Raw genomic sequence first — 21,061 nt, forward strand, 5'->3', positions numbered from 1 at the left:
TTAAATACTTTAATAGCTTTACGAAAGATAAATAGATCTATTAATTAGATATATTTAAAGATAGAAGATTCTATCGAAAATATTCTTATTTATCTTAATAGTCTTAATATTAATTTTAATTCTAATTTTAGATAGTTATTAATAATATAATTAATAGTATAGCTAATAGTTTTAAAAAGCTTATATTAATAAGTTTAATTTATAATTAAAAGAAATTTATAGATTTAATCATTAATACTAATAAGATCTTTAGTTAATTAAGAAGTTAGCTTAAATCTTAGTAATCGATAACGTCGATATAATTATTTAAATAACTCGAGAATTAAGATAATAACTTTTTTAAAGACTTTCTCGAAAGACGTAATTTAAAAATTCGAGCTTCTAAAAAATATTAAAAATAAATTTTTTAATACGAAGTAATTATTAGAAATAAGCTTCTTGATAATATAATATCTACGAAATTATTTTTATAACTTGATAATAATTCTATCTATCTAATTAAAGGCTAATAATATTAATAAGATAACTTAACTTTATAGAAAGTCTATTACTATAGTAAGGCGAAAGCTTTAATTAATTAAAGAAATAAATCTAGTAAGATTAATTTCTCGATTACGTTGTCGAGAATATATAATTATTAAGCGAAGAAAGCGTAATAAATAAGTAAGTTAATACTTACTTATACTTAATCTAATATTACTATTATTAATATGAAAGTATACTATAAAGCTATATATATAGATAAGTTAATTGCTTCTCTAGCTAATGGAATCTACCTGCTAATATACTCGCATGCCAAGCATGCCAAGCCTTCATGCCAAGCCTTGCAAGGCTGAGTTCCCTGAATTCCATATCCATCCCCCAGAAGATTTTAGAGATAGAATCAATCATCCTTCTACATCACCGTTGTTCACATTCCATCCTTTTTAATAAATAAGATAAATAATATCGATAAAACTAGCTTCGCTCTAAACTCGAAGAGCTCTTTATTTAAAATTAACTCTAATAATAATTTAAAAATAAATTAACTCGATATAATAATAAAATTAACGCGAGAAATTAAAGTATACTCGCTATTAATACTATTTATATTTAAAATATTTATAATTATTTAAAATATATAAAGAAAATCTCGCTAAGCTCTAAAATTAGCTCGATATAATTTAAAATATTATTTAAAAAAAAATCTTATATTACGATTTATAATATAATTAATAATATTTTAAAGAGATAAGCTTTAACTTATAGATATTAAGGGGAAATATAATATAAATATATAATAACTTAATAGAAAATTATTTCTCTTTATATTTAAGAGGGGATTTAATTAAATTTTATTTTTTATATTATTATCGCGATTATCTTAATTATCTTCTATTATATTTATAATATAATATCTTCTATTAATTAACTCTTCTATTAAAAAAATTAATTAAGATTAAATATAAGATTACTTATAATTTTATTTCGCTCGCTTATTAAAACTAATTAAAGCTTCTTTATAAAATTATCTTATTTATATAAATATAAAGAATAATTATTCTTTAATCGCTATAATAAAGAGTAATTTCTCTTTATATATTAATATATTAGATATATAAGATATAAATTATTTTCTTTTTTAGCGTTATATCGTTATCTTAGATTAAGTTTTAGCCTCTATTATAGAAATTATATAACGAAATATTAGAGTTTAATCGCTTATTATTAGCTTTTAATATAATAAAATATAAAAATAAGAATATATTATCTTTTATTTTTAGCGTATTTTATTTAATATAGAGAAACTAGTAATATTCTAGCGATTATAGCGATTATATAACGAAAAAATATAAATATATAATACTCTATTATAGTGTATAATAGCTTCGATATTATATAATTAAATATAATATATTTTAATTTATCTTAAATTATCTTATATAAAAAGTAATAAAAAAGTTTATATACTAAATTATTAATATAATATATTAATATATTAATAATTTCGATATAGCCCCCCTTACTTACTACTTTTATTCTTTTAATTAAAAATATATTTAATATATATTATCTAATTAGAATAATTATCTTAAAGTAGAAAATATCTATATTACGAAAATTAATAAAAGAGATCCTTTATAGTTATAACTATTACTATTTAATAAATATTAATATAATAAATATATTAAAAATAGTTATAACTATAATAAATAATAGATAAATTATAAAATAATTAAAATAATTATTAAGTAAAGTTTAAGCTTATAATCTATTAAAATATAAGATAAAATATTTAATTATATTAACTATAGAATTTTATAAAAGAAAAGAGTAATTAGATATAAATATACTAAGATATATTATATAATTATATTACATAATCGTTAAGACGCTAAGAGTTATATAATTCGAATTTCAATAGAAATAGAGCTTTACGCTTTATCAGTATATATAAAAGAATAAGATAGGGCTAAGCTTGAAAACCTTAAATTTGTATATGCAGCCAATTATAAATTTAGGGTTACTACGCTCTTTAGTTAGACCGGCTAAGTCAGCCCGCTAGCCCTCCTGAGCTCCCTTATCAAAAATTTATATATAGAAGTTTTACACTCTGAAATAACCAGCTCCCTACGGATGCTATTACTTCATAATTTCGTAAATTATAGAGCTCAGTTTGCGCTTTCTAACGCTGTAAAAATAATGAAGTTTGGCCTACTATTGGTGGATGAAATGAACATTCAAATATGGTAGTTATGGTAGCCACACCAGACGCGTCCGGGATCGGATAATAATCCTTCCACCTGTTTGTTTGTTTGTGTAACCATTATTCTTCCACCACTCTACCAATTCTATCAATTCCACCAATATGAACACAATCGTCCTCGGTACCCCTCGCGGAAACGTTACTAAACGCTTCAGGCACGTACACCCCTTTTGCCCGCCTCTTAGAGCCCCTACTAACGCGAATCCGCTACTGCTGGCAATCGAGGCCGCAAGCGAGCCCAACAGCTACCTACTACTGCTTATAAACGCGTTAGAAAGCCCTCAAAAAGAGCCCGAACGGATTCACAGCCATCGTCCTCCCCTACATACTACTCGACCAGCCGCTCAGTCAACACTACCTACCCTATCAGCTCAGTAATCCACTCAGTCAGCCACTCAGCTAGCCACTCAGTCTGATACTCTACAAGAGGAGGAGCAAGAGGAGGAACTACAACAGGCAAATGCGGAGAACACTGCGGAGAACACTACGGAGAACACTGCGGAGAAACCAAGCGGCAACAAGGCCACCATCGTCAAGAACACGGCTCAGCTCTCCAAGATCCCACGTCATATCAGTCATCCACTCAGTCAGCCACTCAGCTAGCCACTCAGTCTGATACTCTACAAGAGAAGGAGCAAGAGGAGGAACTACAACAGGCAAATGCGGAGAACACTGCGGAGAAACCAAGCGGCAACAAGGCCCCCAGCACCAAGAACACGGCTCAGCTCTCCAAGATCCCACGTCATATGCTCTCCACGATTCCATATCAAATCATCACTCAGTAAGCGGAGAACACCACTGCAACTTAGCCTGTCATCCCCACTACATTAAGGAGTAAGAGGAGGAACTACAACAGGCAAATGCGGAGAACACTGCGGAGAACACTGCGGAGAAACCAAGCGGCAATAAGGCCACCATCGTCAAGAACACGGCTCAGCTCTCCAAGATCCCACGTCATATCAGTCATCCACTCAGTCAGCCACTCAGCTAGCCACTCAGTCTGATACTCTACAAGAGGAGGAGCAAGAGGAGGAACTACAACAGGCAAATGCGGAGAACACTACGGAGAACACTGCGGAGAAACCAAGCGGCAACAAGGCCACCATCGTCAAGAACACGGCTCAGCTCTCCAAGATCCCACGTCATATCAGTCATCCACTCAGCTAGCCACTCAGTCAGCTACTCAGCTAGCTACTCAGTCTGATACTCTATAAGAGAAGGAGCAAGAGGAGGAACTACAACAGGCTAATGCGGAGAATACTGCGGAGAATACTACGGAGAAACCAAGCGGCAACAAGGCCACCATCGTCAAGAACACGGCTCAGCTCTCCAAGATCCCACGTCAAATCATCACTCAGCAAGCGGAGAACACCACTGCAACTTGGCCTGTCATCCCCACTGCATTAATATGGTACATCACTACAATGACGTTACAAGAGGAGGATCTACTGCGACGATCACAGTCAATTAAGCCTCTGCAGGAGGGACATCGGACGATGCATATTTGAACGAATTGAAACCGTCCGATGTCTTTCTCTGACAGCTATTTCATTATTCGAAAGATTTCACTGCGGCAGGAGATAATGTGGGATTTACACCACTAATTGGCATGTTATCTCCATTTCTTTCCGATATTTCGATACTTCTTGCCATAAGGACATAGCCTTTCTCTGTTTTTTGTGGGCAATTATTACGAATTAATCCTTCACACTCGATACACCTTCCTAATTAGGCCTTAGCGCGCCTCTCTCCGCATATATATGCCTATGTAGGTCAAAAACGCACAGCAAGCGATCAGAGTTCGATTTGACTTAGGGCTAGGGCTAAAATTCGATTTGACTTAGAAAAATCCAACTCCATGAATTTAATTTATAGGCCTTTACTTGTATACTATTAAAAAGATAAAGAATACGCTATATAAATCTTATATTCGCTTTAGAAAAAGATTAAATAATTTAATTTATAGTAATATTTATAGCTCTATTACCCCGCGTAGTTTCGATAAAGATAAATACTTTATTATCTTTCTAGATAATTATAATAAATATTTTAAAATTAAGATTATTAAATAAAAAAGCGATATTTTTATAATTTTTAAGCGCTTTTAGCTTTATAATAAATATAGCGATTATATTATTAAATATCTACGAAGTGATTATAAGAGCGAGTATAAGAATTATAATTTTAATATCTATTATATTAATTATAATATTATTTAAAAATTAATGTAATTAGAAAATCTTAAATAAAATAAGATTATTAAATAACTTAATTAAACTCTCTTTAATATTATTAATACTATTATAAAAAATATTAATATTAATTAAAAGTTTTAATTAGAGTTTATAATAATAATAAACTATTTTTATAATTATAGCTCTATTATAAGCTATAAATTTATTTTATATAAGACTTATATTAGATATAAATCTTATTTAATATATATTAGATATATTAGAATTAAAAGCTTTACTATAATAAAAAGATTAGTTATTAAATAAAAGAAAGAATAATATTATATCTAAGAAGATATTCTTATAAATTATAATAGTAATTATATCTATTAAATATTACTATTAAATAATAATATTATATATTTATTGAAAATTATATAGAGTAGAGAAAAGAACGAACTCTTATCTAATTTAATACCTCTTTAGTCGCTAAATAATTTAGCTATAAAAGAAAATATATCTAAATCTATAACGCTTTCCTTAGCTAAAAATTTCTTTTCTATAAATATAATAAATATAAATAAACTTATTTAATTATTTAGATTTATTTTAAGGCCTTTAAAGCTCGTAATAACTTCTTTTAACTTAAATACTTCTATTATTATATCTTAATCTATTCTAATAATATAAGGCGATACGCCTTTATATTCTAATTATCCTTACTTAATTCTATAAAATCTCTCTTTAAATTCTTTTATACTTTATATTATAATTACTTAAGTCGTAAATATAAAATTATATAAATTAAAAATCTATAAAGAGGTTATTATAAATAATTCTTTTTATAAGTAATAAAAAGGCGGTATAATCGAAGAATTCGAGTCGCTAAAAGAGAATAATATTTAAGCTCTTATTAATCTATCTTATAAATGTATTATACTTTATAATAAATAGATCTATATCTTAAAATATAAATTTAATAATAAAGTTACTCGCTATAAAACTCGCTAAATAATATATAATTTTAAATAACGCGAAGACTTAGATTATAATAAAACCTTCGCTTTAATAATTAAGCTTATATTCTATAAAACTATCTTTATCTTAATTACTATTAAAGATTAAAATCTAAAATAAATAAATATTAAAATCGCTTTTCTCTATAGAGATATTAAAGAGGAAATCTATATAAAATAGCTTATTAATTTTATCTTAGAAAAATATTCTCGATAAGTTTATAAGCTTAATAAGATACTCTATAATTTAAAGTAATCCTCGCGTATATAATATAATATCTTTATTAATTATATATAAGAAATCGATTTTATTCTTATTAATATTAATTATAATATATTTATTAATCTTAATATCGATATTATTATTATTCTCTATATAGATAATATTCTTATTACTAGCTCTTCTTAATCTAATATTTAATAAATTAAGAATATACTTAATATTAAGTTTAAAATAAATAATTTAAATCTTTATAATTACTATTTAAATATAATTATAATTTATAATTATATTAATCGAATATTATATTTAGATTAATTAATTTATATTAAATAATTTCTTAAATACTAAGATATAAAATATAAGAATATAAATTATAATTTATTCTTATAGAGATTAACGTATAAATATTTCTCGCTAATAATAATTATATAATATTTATTAAGTTACTAAAAACTTATTAATTAACTATTAAATCTCTTATATACGTTATATTAGATACGAGATTAAATATTATATTTACTATATTAATAATCTTATAATATTTTTTAAACTCTATCGAAGCCTATTACGCGGTTATTAAGTATATCTTTTAATACTTTAAAGTAATTATTTACTAGCACCTTACTTATAAAGATTTACTTTAAAACTTAATTAATTATATCGATTTTAATTAAACTAGTAATTACGATATTTATAAATTAATTTTAGATTATATTTATAATCTAGAGAGTAGAGTAATTAGCTAATCTTTTAAGCGATAAGCTATTATTATATTATTTATCTATAAAATTAAATATATTAATTAAATTTAGATTATAAAGAAAGTTATTTAGCTTCGAGAATTATTTAATTAAATTCGCTTTAACGAATCGCTTTAAACGATTATTATTTTTAGTAATAATTAAAACGTAATTATTTTAATAAAGAATTCTTAATATTATAATCGTATTAAGTATATTAATATTTAATACTATTAAGTATATAGCTAAATTATTAATAATAATATAAATTTTAAATATATTTCTATTAATAAATAAATAGTTAATAAGCTTATTAAGGCCCTATATAAAGATAAATTTAAGCTCTTTTAAAAACTTATTAATCTAAAACCTCGCTTATAGAATAATTATTTCTTATATCTTAGCGATATACTTATTATTAAAAAAGAGTTAACTTTAATACCTTAAAAGATAGATAGATTTATATTTTAGCGATACGCTTATTATTAAGAAAGAGTTAACTTTAATATCTTAAGAAGTAAATAAATTATTATTAGAAAGAGTTAATTCTAGCATCTTAAGAAGTAAATAATAAAATTAAGTCTTTCGATCTTATTATTTATATAAGAGCCTACTTCTAATTAGTTTTTATATCTTAAATAATTTACTTAAATCGCTTATCGAGTCGCTATATTAAGCTTAATACTCTATAAACTTATTATTTTATACTAAAATAGCTATTTCTTTAACGCTATTACTATTATCGCTATTAAATCTTTAAAGCTCTTTTAAAACGTCTTTATCTATATCTTATTCTATTAACGTATTATATATAAGACGTATATTACTACTATATCGCCGAGGATTAGATACTCGAAATATAATATAGTTATTTTTAGATTTCAATTTTTTACTTTATTTATTCTATTATAAACGTTATTAATTTCGATCTTTAATTAATTAATCTTTAATGTGCACTAAGCGTACTAGAAATAAAATTTTTAAAAAACCGCTTTTTAATAAAAAATGGAATTTTTATATAGGGTAAATAGAATTTTTTCTATTTACATACCCTCTTCACCTTTATTACCCGACGTTCGAATATAATTATTTACTCGAATAGAAGAAATAGAGGAGTGGAAATATTTTTTCATTTTTTATACTTATTTGATTTAAGCTATATTTCGAGTATATAAGAGTATCGAAATATATTACCTAACTAAATTAAAAGGTTTACCGAGGCGAGGAAGATTTGCCGAGGCTTGGCGACATATATATTCGTAATACTCTCTGCAGTTAGATCTAATCAATCAAGTATTTCACCTACTACTTTCAACAAATTTTAGTAAGCGAACTTTGATAAGCGATATTTAAATTCCTTGCGCTTTAATAATTATAAGACTAAATTTAGATTTTTTTTTTATCTAAAAGCCCATGTTTCGTTCTATAATTTAAAAAAAAATCTCAAAAAATTAATAGAAAATAAAAAAGTTATTCTATATGTTAATAACGTACATCTATTTTTTTAATGATTGCGGACGTTTAATGATTGCGGACGCTAATTTATTTACTCGCGATAAGTTAGCCGATCTAGTTAAAAAGCGTAGAGAACCCGAATTTATAATTAACTATATATATAAATTTAAGATTTTTAAGTTTAGCTCTATCTTATTCTTTTATATATATTAATAACTTTTATAACTAATTACGCTTCGAATACGATTAATAAATATTTATACGTTATCGATATCGTTAAATTAGCTAATCTTCTCTAATCTCTATCTCTTATTTTTCGATTATAAGATAAGAAATATAATAGATAATATTTACTATTAAGAAGATTAAGAAGAGAAATAATTTATTTACTATAACGTTATTTATAAAGTAGATAAAGAAGATCTTAATCTAGCTTTAGCTATTTTAATATTTATTCTTTCTTTTATAATAGTTATATTAATAGCTATAATAATAACGATACGCTATATTATTACTTCTAGCTCTAATATAGTTATAAATAATATATTATCGTCGACGACTTATTTCTTAATTTTTTTTTACTTTTAATCTCTTATAGAACTAGATATAATAAGATTAATAAATATATTAAAATAATCGATTTAGACGTAGATTTTTAATTAAATAATACTCGATAATTAATAAGTAGATATAAGAATTAACTTAAAGCGTTATACTATTAGATATTAACGAGTAAAGATTTATAAATTAAATTCATAATTATTTTTTTTAGTTTAGAGCTATCGAGTAAATTTAATAAGCGATCTTTAATAAGCGAACTTTAGTAAGCGATAATTAAGGTCCTTACCTTATAATAATTATAAGATTAAATTTTAAAATTCTTAAAAATTTAAGACGCGTAAAATACACTCTATAATTTAAAAAAAAATCTTAAAATTTTAGTAGAAAATAAAAAAGTTATCTTAAATTTAAATAATATATATTTAAGTTTTTAATAAGAGAGCTCGAGAGAGCTAGCGAGCTAACTTAGATAATATAATTAAAAGACGTAATAACTCTAAATTTATAATTAACTATATATATAAATTTAAGATTTTTTAAATTAGTTCTATCTTATTCTTTTATATATATTAATATAGACTTTACGTAAACGTCTAATAACGTCTAGATATTCTATAAAGTAAGACTAGATATTACTATCATCTATTAAGAAATATTATATTATAATTAGTATATATAACAGAATAAGGTAGGGCTAAGCTTGAAAATCTTGAATTTGTATATACAGTTAATTATTAATTTAGGTTCGCTACGCTCTTTTAATTAAACCGGCTAAATTAGCCCGATAGCCTTCCGCGCCTTTCTTATTAAAAATTTATATATAGATATTTTATACTTTAAAGTACTCAGCTTACGATATATATAGTTACTTTATAATTCCTCAAATTATAAAGCTCGCTTTACGCTTTCTAACGCTATAAAAATTATGAAATTTAGCTTACTATTAATAAATTAAATAAATATTTAAATATAATAGTTATAATAGTTATACCAGACGCGTTTAGAATTAAATAATAATAATCCTTTCCCTATTAATATATTTATTATTCTTTTATTTTCTACTAATTCTATTAATTCTACTAATTTTATTAAGATAAATATAATCGTCTTCAATACCTCGCTTAAAGGTTACTTAACATTTTAGATATATATACTTCTTTTACCCGCCTCTTAAAGCCCTTACTAACTCTTTAAATTATTTCTTCGCGAATTCTTATTATTAATAATCGGGCCTAGCTTAATAGCTATTTATTACTATTTATAAACACATTAAAAGACTTTTAAAAAGAGCTCGAATGATTTATAGTTATCATTCTCCTCTATATACTCCTTTTAAATTAGTAATAATATCTTTTAATCTAGCGATACTATCTTTTAAAACGCGTCTTTCTCTTTTATTCGTTCTTTATTATTTTATAAATATATTTACTCTTAATATCCTTATATTTAATTAAATAAGAGAAGGATCTATAATAGACGAATATAAAGAATACTACGGAGAAATTAAGCGATAATAAGACTTCTAATATTAAGAATACGGCTTAGCTCTTTAAAATCTCCATTATATACTCTCTATAGTTTTATAATAAATTATTATTTAGTAAGCGAAGAATATTACTATAATTTAGTCTATTATTTCTACTATATTAAGAAGTAAGAGAAGAAACTATAATAGATAAATACGGAGAATACTATAAAGAAATTAAGCGGTAATAAAACTCTTAGTATTAAGAATACGACTTAGCTCTCTAAGATCCCACGTTATATACTCTCTACGATTTTATATTAAATTATTACTTAATAAGCGAAGAATATTATTATAACTTAGCTTATTATTCTTACTATATTAAGAAGTAAGAGAAGAAACTATAATAGATAAATACGAAGAATATTATAGAGAATATTATAAAGAATATTACGAGAAATTAAGCGGTAATAAAATCTTTAGCACTAAGAATATAGCTTAACTCTTTAAGATCCTACGTTATATACTCTTTACGATTCTATATTAGATTATTACTTAATAAGCGAAGAATATTACTATAACTTAGTTTATTATCCTTACTATATTGAAGTAAGAGAAGAAACTATAATAGATAAATACGGAGAATATTACGAAGAAACTAAATAATAATAAGACTCTTAGACTAAGAATACGGCTTAGCTCTCTAAAATCCCACATTATATACTCTTTATAATTTTATATTAAATTATTACTTAGTAAGCGAAGAATATTACTATAACTTAATCTATTATTTCTACTATATTAAGAAATAAGAGAAGAAACTATAATAGATAAATATAGAGAATACTATAAGAAATTAAGTGATAATAAGACTATTATTATTAAGAACACGGCTTAGCTCTTCAAGATCTCACGTTATATGCTCTCTACGTTTTTATTAAATTATTACTCTAAAACGATATATATTTAAATAAATTAAAACCGTTCGATATCTACAGCTATTTTATTATTCGAAAATTTCATTACGATAAGAGATATTATAGAATTCACACCACTAATTAATATGTTATCTTTATTTCTTTTCGATATTTCGATACTTCTTACTATAAGAATATAGCCTTTCTCTATTTTTTATAAATAATTATTACACCTTCCTAATTAGGCCTTAGCGCGCCTCTCTTCGTATATATATACTTATATATTATATAGATTAAATTAATTTTATAATAATAAAGTAGGTTAAAAACGCATAGTAAGCGATTAGAGTTTGATTTGATTTAGGGCTAAGGCTAAAATTCGATTTAACTTAGAAAATCTAACTTCATAAATTTAATTCATAGGCCTTTACGGAGGTTGCCATCGAAGTCCTGAACATTAGGTTAGGGCTTCAAACCCTTGGCATTCTTGACAAATATCTTGAATATCTTGAATATCAATGCTTTGCATAGTAGCGCATCAATGCTATATATATAGGTGTATGTATATGAAGTACATAGTAGCGATATTACTGCATGCATACGGGGTATACAGTTACGATATTACTATGTGCACAGTAGCGATAGCAGCGTATGCCTAGATATATTGCGAAGTTATTCGTTTACGAGGCGGTAACGAGTATCGGGAGGGCCGTAAGGAGGGGATAAGCGGCCCTATAATCCAGCTGACCGAGTAAATCAGTACATACGTAATTATATAAAACATCGTATATAGATTATGAAGCTATTCAGAAATTTGTCAAATACTAGAATGCCAAGATGCCAGGGTTTTGTGTTCGGACTTTCTGCACCTTCTTGTTATATATATACGAGTAAAGGCTTATAAATTAAATTTATAATTTTTTTTTAATTAGAGCTATAAAGTAAATAGATAAGTAATCTTTAGTAAGCGAACTTTAATAAGCGATATTTAAATTCCTTACGCTTTAATAATTATAAGACTAAATTTAGAAATTCTTTTTTTATCTAAAAGCTCATATTTCGTTCTATAATTTAATAAAAATCTTAAAAATTTAATAGAAAATAAAAAAGTTATTCTATGTGTTAATAACGTACACCTATTTTTTTAAATAGTTGCGAACGAACTTTAAATTTAATAAGCGATATTTGAATTCGTTACGCTTTAATAATTATAAGATTAAATTTAAAAATTCTTTTTTTTCTAAAAGCACATATTATATTCTATGATTTAAGAAAAAATCTTAAAATTTTAATAGAAAATAAAAAAGTTATTCTATATGTTAATAACGTACATCTATTTTTTTAATAGTTACGAATGCTAATTTGATTATCCGCGATATCTAATTAAAAGACGTAGATCTATTAAATTTATAATTAGCTATATAAATAAATTCAAGATTTTTAAGCTTAGCCCTATCTTATTCTATTATACTCGTATTATTTAGAAGTAAGTTATCTCGCTTAATAGCGTCGAGAGAATCTATTAATTAATCTACTTAGATCTTCTAGAAATCGTATTAAAATATATCTTATTTTATAGAGAAAGAAGTTAATAGAGCGATATACTCTTCTATTAATTAACGAAATAATAATAATAATAACTCTATATATATATACGTAACTTTCTAAATCGTTATACTACTTAACTAAGTAATAAGAAATCTTAAATAATTTCTCTATTAAGTATTATCGTTCTCAAGTAAGAGATAATATTATATTTATTCTTCGTTAAATCGATACTTTTTAAATCTTCTTTATCGATATTATAATACTTAATAAAACGATCTTTCTAAAATAAATAAATCGTAGATAAATAAAGAATATATTAAAGCGTTATTTAGAGCGTTAGAAGATCGTTAGAGACTATATTATAACTATAAAGAATTTCAAGTAAAATTAAACTAATAAAAGATACTCTCGAGAAGATATATTTATTCTTTAAAGTTATTACTATCTTTTAGTAAAAGATAAAATTTTAATTTATCTTATTAACGGCCTAACGAACTATAACTTACTTATTTCTATATCGATTTATAGAGAATTTCCACTTTCGCTTTAATTCTTCTCTAATCTTATCTTTAAAAACTTTACTTATACTCTTAATTTCTCGTTATTATAGCTATAAATCGTTCTTTATAGAGTTCTATAATAACTTAATTTAATATAAATTCGACGAATTAGAAGCCTAATCGAGCTTCTTAATATTACGTCGTTCTTATTCTTTAATATAGAATTTTACTACTTTAATATAAATAAAAGTATTATTCTTAATTACTTATATATTCTTATTAAGATTTCTAACTATAACTTTCTTAGCGTATTTATATAAATAAATTAATAGAATATAATCTTTATATTACTCGATATCGATATTATAGTCTTTAAATACGAGAAGAGATATATACTTAAAAATCTACTTTAGATTTCGTTATTTTTTTAGATCTTTATTATATTTATCTTTATTACTCTCTTTAAGAAGATAATTATAAATCTTAATAATACGATTCTTATTCTATAATCTATTAGTATTTCTTTTATATAAAATATAGAGTAGATATTATCTTAATAAGAGTATATTCTAATATTCTTAGAATTACTATAAGATATCTTTTTTTTCTCTTAAAGTTCGTAATTTCTTAATACTATTTCTACTTTTAATTTATATCTTTTAATAGTAGTACGTACTAGTTAATAGTACTATAATTCGATATTAAACTTCGTAAAATAAGAGACTTAATATATTTATATAAATTATACTAAAGTCTTAACTATAGTCTATAGCTATAATCTTAATAGATTTTTCTTTCTTTATTAAAATATATCGTCATTTATAATTATTACTTTAAATTTTATAATAATACTTATTATTAATAATAAAGATAGAATCTTTATTAAGCTCTTTAAGAAGAATAATATAAAGATTTATTCTTTTATACTCGTTAAAATAGTTTAATTATAACTTCTTTAACTTTATTTTATACTTAATTCTCTTTATAATATAATTATTCTCTACTTCGTATATATATTAAAGAGTTACTCTTATAAGTAAGAATCTAGAGATTAATAACTATAATCTATCTTTATCTTATTTCTATTTTTTATTAACTCTAGAAATTCTAATATTCTCTTAATTAATAGTCTTTTAATAAGAGTTATATAAATACTTAAGTATAGTTTAATATATTATTTTTAAGAGATTTAATTAGTCTTCTATTCGGGTAAAGACTCTAATATAATTTTCGTTATCGAGATATATTAAAATATTATTAAAATCTTTATTCTTAGCTCTAATAATTACTTTTCGCATAATAGCAATTACGATAAAGACTTTTATATTTATTTTTCGCTCGATTTCTTTAAATTCTTTAAAGATATAGTAATTTATAAATAGTTATAGCTATTTTAAGAGCGTAACTAATCTTAATACTATATAAAGTTATAAAATAATAATATATATAATAGTTATAGTAAAAAAAAAATAAAAAATAGAGCTATTTACGAAGAGCGAGTATTAAAACGCTAAAATTTTAATTAGATAACTTACTTTTAAATAATACGAGTATATATTAATATAATATAAAAGATATTAATTAATCTATATAGTCTATAGATATATATATATATATATAAAGAGAGACGCGCTAAGATCTAATTAGAAAGGTAAATTAATATATATAAAAGAATAAGATAGAGCTAAATTAGAAAACCTTGAATTTATATATATAGCTAATTATAAATTTAGGGTTATTACGCCTTTTAACTAGATCGGCTAAGTTATCGCGGGTAAATAAATTAGTATCCGCAACTCATTAAAATCTCGCTCTCCCGCGCCTTCTTATTAAAAATTAGATATACGTTATTAACATATAGAATAACTTTTTTATTTTCTATTAAAATTTTGAGATTTTTTTTTAAATTATAGAACGAAATGTGGGCTTTTAGATAAAAAAATAATTTTTAAATTTAGTCTTATAATTATTAAAGCGCAAGGAATTCAAATATCGCTTATTAAAGTTCGCTCGACAGCCGGACAGCCCGCTCACCAAAGTTCGCTCATCAAAGATCGCTCACCTATTTACTCGATAGCCCTGATCAAAAAAATGATTATGAATTTAATTTATAGGCCTTTACTCGTCGAGTATAAAGAATTAATTCGTAATAAAATCTCTATCTCTACTTTTAATTATTTAATAACTTTTTTCTTTAATTATAGATCGTAATTTACGCTTTTCGAATATTTATAAATCTTAAAATTTAGTCTTATAATTCTTTAAAAGTAACGAATTCAAATATCGCTTATTAAAGATCGCTTATTAAATTTACTCGATAGTTATAATTAAAAAAATAGGCTATAAATTTAATTTATAGGCTTACTCGTATATACTAATATTTTTAAATATTAAAAGTTTAAAAATTATTATATTTATAAAGATAAGTAATAGTTATAATATAATAATTATCAGATAGAGCTTGAACTTACAAGTGTATAAGCTGACAAGTGCATGCAGGGTTTGGTGGTATGCCGCGCTCTTGGGCTAGGACCGGAGAGTAGGAATCTACCTCATGATGTCCCTGCCACGCTATGCTCGCTCACCCAAAGCCCCTTGAAGACCTCCAACCCCTCATCCCACCAGCAGAAAAATGGTTGGAACCCCACCTCCCGCCCTCGATGATGTTGCGCATGTTTCCGCGCCCCAGCACCCCATCCCCGCGGTAGCACTTTGTCGTAGCTCCATTCCAGATCCATGCCCGAATGTACGTCGACTAGCAGGTAAACAAATAGTGGCACGAATGCAGTCCGCGTTAATACATGGGCCCCGATGACGTTCAGCGCGAAATTGGCCAGGAGTATCAACGCTAACCGCTCAGCCACGGAAAGCTGGTTCGTGACCTGTGGGTGCATTTCGCCATGAGTGTGGTGCGGCCGGTGGATGGAGGCGAGGCCAGGGATCCGGTGGAAGGCGATGTGGATGAAGAAGAAGAGCGCGTCATAGAGGAAGAATGACGCCACCAGTTCGAAAACAAGACGACGGCTGCTTGGGGGATTTACGGGGATGGCGCGCCACAGCTGGAGTGGGGAGGAGATTGAGAAATTGTGCAGTGTGGGCCGCAGGAAGGAGGAGCTGATATTCCCGTCTGTCACTAGTGGGCAATAGCCCCCTGTTTGCCTGATGGCGGCCACAGGGACTCCGGCGTACTTCTTAATAAGTGTGAAGTCCAATGTCAACAGTGGGGCGGCGTAGGTTGCTATTTCACCCATGCGGCGCGAGGGCCGGCGCATGCGTGGCCGCTTGGGAGGGTTACGGGCGTCGAACTCGGCGCTTTGAGGGCCGCGGACGTCGATGCGCAAATGCGGGTTGTGGACGAATTTGACGGTGTACATGACTTCGATGAGCAGGTAAAATAAGATGGTTTCCAGCGTCTCGAAGCCGGAGAAGCGGTAAAAGGCGGATTGCGAGAGGAAGTGGTAAAGAGTCGAGAGGAATGGGGAGTGTAGAGAAGGAAGAAGTATTGCTGTCGCAAACGCGGTTCCTAGGACAAGACGGGGGAGGAATACGGATGTGCGAGGGTCTGGAGGCATGGTCTGATTGGCAGGAAGTAGGCGCAGTCAATTTCAAGAAGTCACAATGGCGGTACCTGGGCTGGCACTGGATTAGAATGAGGGGGAAGGAGGAATGATGCTACGACGGAGATCCAGTACCATTAGCCGAGGATAGAAGTGTTGGGTTCAACCGTATCGGAGCTGCTACTTGACGGTGACGACATCAAAGCTATCAGTAGTAACGTACAGCTAATTACAGTGGTGTGTCACTGCCCGCGTACTTTCGCTTCCTGCCGAATGTCGATGAATTCTTTTGCATCGACTTATTAGACGATGCTTAACGCGGGGTCGGCGGGGTCGGAAATAGGCGAGCCCGGTGTTGCCAAACACCGGTACACCTAGTACGAGTAGAGTAAGTGTATATTCCACTGTGCTGTCACAAATGACAGCATAGATAAAGAACCATGATCCGAAGCAGGTGGCATTAGGATATTCTATAAGAAGTCTTAAATTAGTCCTTTAGCAATTTCTACAGGATTCCTTGTTCCTTGAACGTTGCTCTTATAGCTAGAATTTCGACTATGACAGTACTAGCACTTATGACATTCCCCCACCTCACACCAGCACTGCTCCCCTTTCCAGTCGAAATCCACGCATGGACACCTCCAGCGGGCCTCTCGCCCTGGCCTCCCAACTACCCTTAGCCGGGTCCCTGACCGTCTACCCTCTCCTCTTCTTCCTCATCACGCCTCGCACCGCCACGCCTTCTCGCTTCGACAAGTCTCGCGAGGCCATTTCCGCCTTCCACTGCACTCTCGTCACGTGTCTATCAACATACGAACTCTGCAGGAGGCGGGACGACTGGTATCCTCGTCCATCTTCTGCTCGCCCCCCCATTCAACTGGAAGATACTCAGCCTGATGCTGGACAAGGCGGTGCGTACGACGGCGCAAAGCTAAGAATCATTCAAGCGCGCTCCACTCTTGGCAACAGCATCACTGCGCTCGAGACAGGGTATCTTTTGCAAGATGCTGTAATCTTAGTTCTGGCTGCGTGGTTGCGAAGACAGCGAACAGGCGGGAGCACGAAGGCCGTGTTTGACGGTATCAGGTGGCGCGTGCTAGCCTGGCACCATGTTGGGCTTGCAAGCGCTTTGGGCCTGCTGCAATGGTATATCCTTCGCGGGAGCGAGAAAGGTATCTTGGTAATTACTATGCTCATGATGATGAATGCTTCGTGAGTTGCCGCTTCTTTTTTGTCGGCTGCCTAGGATGAGGGCTAAAGGAGTTGGATGTCTAAGGAGCGCACGCTAATCTAGAATCTTGAAATACCAGAACGCCGGTTGGGACGTTACACTGGTATCTCTATAACTTCCGGCGCTCATGGCGGCTTACCATTCTGGCGGTGAACACTACGTATCTTGCGACGTATGGTCTTTGTCGAGTTTATCTTGTTTACTGGATTTTACACGTCTTTGGTTTTCACACAGGGCACTCGGCAATAGAAACATTCAGAAGACTACGCTTACCCTGTCAAATGGGTACAGGCGCAATAGGAATTACAAACACTATTTGGCTGATCTTGAGTCTGAGGCAATTCAAAAGACGATACCTGACTGGGGAGTCCTGGAAGAAAGGTCTATGAAACACTCTTGAGCGTCAAGTACAAATCGTGATAGCCTACCAGCCACAAGAGCATCACTCAGAACCTTGGGGTTCCCGGTGCACGCTACAGCCTATCTGACCTAGCCACGACCACGATGTACAAGAATGCGTATGGCCTCCTTTGGCCTCTGACATGGTAATTGCTTCAAGTCTCTCGCAAAGGCATCTACACCAACGCCGCTGTCCCAACCCAACCAGCCTCTAACACCCTCAGCAGCAACGGAGCCCTCAAGCCTGATATCAGCATCTACAATCTTCGTCGCAACAGTGCTGATTATATGTCTAATCACGCCTCTTCCAAGACACACTTTTGGTCCGGATCCGCCAAACGCAAAGTTGTCCCTGGTCTCGTTGGCTGAGATAAATCTCTCCGGAAGAAATGTATCCGCCAGCTCGTACGCTGCCGGATCTCGCCCCGCGCTCACAAAATAGAGCCATACGTCCCAACCAGCAGGAACCAGTATAGGAGGTTGGCCCTCAGGGGCTGCAAGAATGACATCCTGCTGCGCTCGACGCATGATACCGACAACAGGCGGGCTGAGTCTTTCGGTCTCTAACAAGATGCTGCTCAAAAGGATTTGGCCGTTTTGGGAGCCTTCTTTTCGAACGCGTGACGCCAACGTGGGCTCGCATGGCAGCAGAAAAAGATTGAGCAAGCTCGCGGTCAAGAGAGACGCCAGCGCTTTGACTGCGATAGAGCTTGTGAATAATATCGCGTTGGACGCTAGTTCATCCTCATCAATCTTACCTTTCTGCAGGAAGGGACAGCCCTTGTCTTGTTGAGAGATATGATCTTTTAGTAGCTTTTGAAGTTCGCGCCGCGCCTCTATAGCTTTGGAGCGTGGCGAGCGCCAGAATGGGGTGTGTATGGACACGGGAAATAGAGAAAATTGGCCCCGCAGGAGCTTCTCTTGCAGGGATTCCACGACGGAGTACTTCTTGTCCGTCAAGCGTAGCTGCAGAAATATATATAGGAGCACTCGCCATGACAGATCCTTCATGCTCTCGTAAAGGTCGATTGTGCTTTCTGATGGCCAGCTTTTGATATGATCGTCTACAATCTCTTGCACCTCTATGGATGTCTCTGCGGGGATGGATGACAGTTGTTCGTCCCACGCTTTCCGCTTCGCAGCATGGTCCGGTGAATCTAATAGGAGTATGTTGGGAGGGGGGAAGAAGTCTGACATTAATTCATGGTATGCAGGTCGGATTGCAAACGTGTTGGGCCCGATCATCTCCCCCATTGTAATAGCCGTCACTGTCTTCTGTGGCTCTCCGTTCCCAACCCGCAGGATATCTTCGCAGAGGCGATGAGAAGAGACGACGGCTACGTTACGGTTGAGGATTCTTGCACGAACCACGGTAGGGATTTGGGAGGCCGTCTCCTCTTTCCCGGCTGCGTTTGATGAATGTAGAGCTGCTGTATTTCGTGCGCGAGTTGAGATGAAGGACTCAGGCGAGGAATGAAACGAGAGGCTTTGTGAGAGGGCGGAAATAAGGGAAGAATCGCCCTGGGGAAGTCGCGGGAGCATGTTTTCTGGCATTACTGGAACGAATGAGTCTTGTAGTGAAGTCTCGTCGGGTGGGGGAGACGACAGGAAATCGATTCCTGCGTTAAGCCCATATTTTGCCGCTACTCAAACGGGAGATCCAGAGGCGATACGAAGGTTGGGCCAATTACTGTTAGGGTGGTGGCACCAGTGGTATTGTTGTTGTTGATATCTAAAGGCGATCTGGACTCTGGAGAAATATTGCCAATGTAGCATCTAGCGCGGAAAAACGGCAGCCACTGTTGGTTTTGACGGCTTATCCGATAAACGCCGAGAGGCAACAAATTATTTTCTCCGTATTATTATTTCGATTACTATCCTATTATATTAATATAACTAATAAATATTATCTAGATCTATTATATAGAGTCTAGTATATTATTTTTTTTTAAAAAAAATTTTATAAAATTTTTTTTTAAAAAAAAAAAAAAAAATTTAAAAAAAATTATATTTTTTTAAAAAAAAAAAAAAAAAAAAATATAAAAAAAATTATTAAAAAAAAAAAAAAAAAAAAAAAAAAAAAAAAAAAAAAAAAAAAAAAAAAATTTTTTTTTTTTTTTTTAATATTTTAATATTTTAGCGATATTAGTATATACGAGTAAAGGCCTATAAATTAAATTCATAAACATTTTTTTTAATCAGGGCTATCGAGTAAATAGGTGAGCGATCTTTGGTGAGCGAACTTTGATAAGCGATATTTGAATTCCTTACGCTTTAATAATTATAAGACTAAATTTAAGAAAAAGAAAAAAAAATTCGAAAGCATATATTTTATTCTATAATTTAAAAAAAAATTCTTAAAATTATAATAGAAAATAAAAAAGTTATTCTAAAATCAAATAATGTGTATCTGTTTTTTAATTAGGGCTGTCGGCTGTCGAGCGAACTTTGGTAAGCGAACTTTGATGAGCGATATTTGAATTCCTTGCGCTTTAATAATTATAAGATCAAATTTAGAAATTCTTTTCT

The 21,061-nt window shown here is 30.0% G+C and overlaps 4 protein-coding genes across 4 annotated transcripts; 2 read left to right on the forward strand and 2 right to left on the reverse strand.

Moving 5' to 3' along the window:
• Nucleotides 1-2,848: 2,848 nt before the first annotated feature.
• HO173_005319 (uncharacterized protein) lies at nucleotides 2,849-4,254 on the forward strand (the record flags this gene model as incomplete). The annotated part of the gene is made up of 5 exons (XM_037307237.1): nucleotides 2,849-3,120; nucleotides 3,174-3,487; nucleotides 3,586-3,720; nucleotides 3,762-3,896; nucleotides 3,962-4,254. 5 exons carry the CDS (start codon nucleotides 2,849-2,851, stop codon nucleotides 4,252-4,254), a joined length of 1,149 nt encoding a protein of 382 aa, XP_037165877.1.
• Nucleotides 4,255-15,897: 11,643 nt separating this feature from the next.
• On the reverse strand, nucleotides 15,898-16,917 carry HO173_005320 (uncharacterized protein; the record flags this gene model as incomplete). The annotated part of the gene is made up of 1 exon (XM_037307238.1): nucleotides 15,898-16,917. The coding sequence occupies one exon, from the start codon at nucleotides 16,915-16,917 to the stop codon at nucleotides 15,898-15,900; it is 1,020 nt and encodes a 339-aa protein (XP_037165878.1).
• Nucleotides 16,918-17,533: 616 nt separating this feature from the next.
• Nucleotides 17,534-18,118, forward strand: HO173_005321 (uncharacterized protein; the record flags this gene model as incomplete). Its single annotated transcript, XM_037307239.1, has 1 exon — nucleotides 17,534-18,118. The coding sequence occupies one exon, from the start codon at nucleotides 17,534-17,536 to the stop codon at nucleotides 18,116-18,118; it is 585 nt and encodes a 194-aa protein (XP_037165879.1).
• Nucleotides 18,119-18,622: 504 nt separating this feature from the next.
• On the reverse strand, nucleotides 18,623-20,074 carry HO173_005322 (uncharacterized protein; the record flags this gene model as incomplete). Its single annotated transcript, XM_037307240.1, has 1 exon — nucleotides 18,623-20,074. The coding sequence occupies one exon, from the start codon at nucleotides 20,072-20,074 to the stop codon at nucleotides 18,623-18,625; it is 1,452 nt and encodes a 483-aa protein (XP_037165880.1).
• Nucleotides 20,075-21,061: the final 987 nt, after the last annotated feature.

Source organism: Letharia columbiana (genome assembly GCF_014066305.1).
Source record: "Letharia columbiana isolate WasteWater2 chromosome Unknown Sc0000014_s0, whole genome shotgun sequence".
Classification (NCBI taxonomy): Eukaryota; Fungi; Ascomycota; class Lecanoromycetes; order Lecanorales; family Parmeliaceae; genus Letharia; species Letharia columbiana.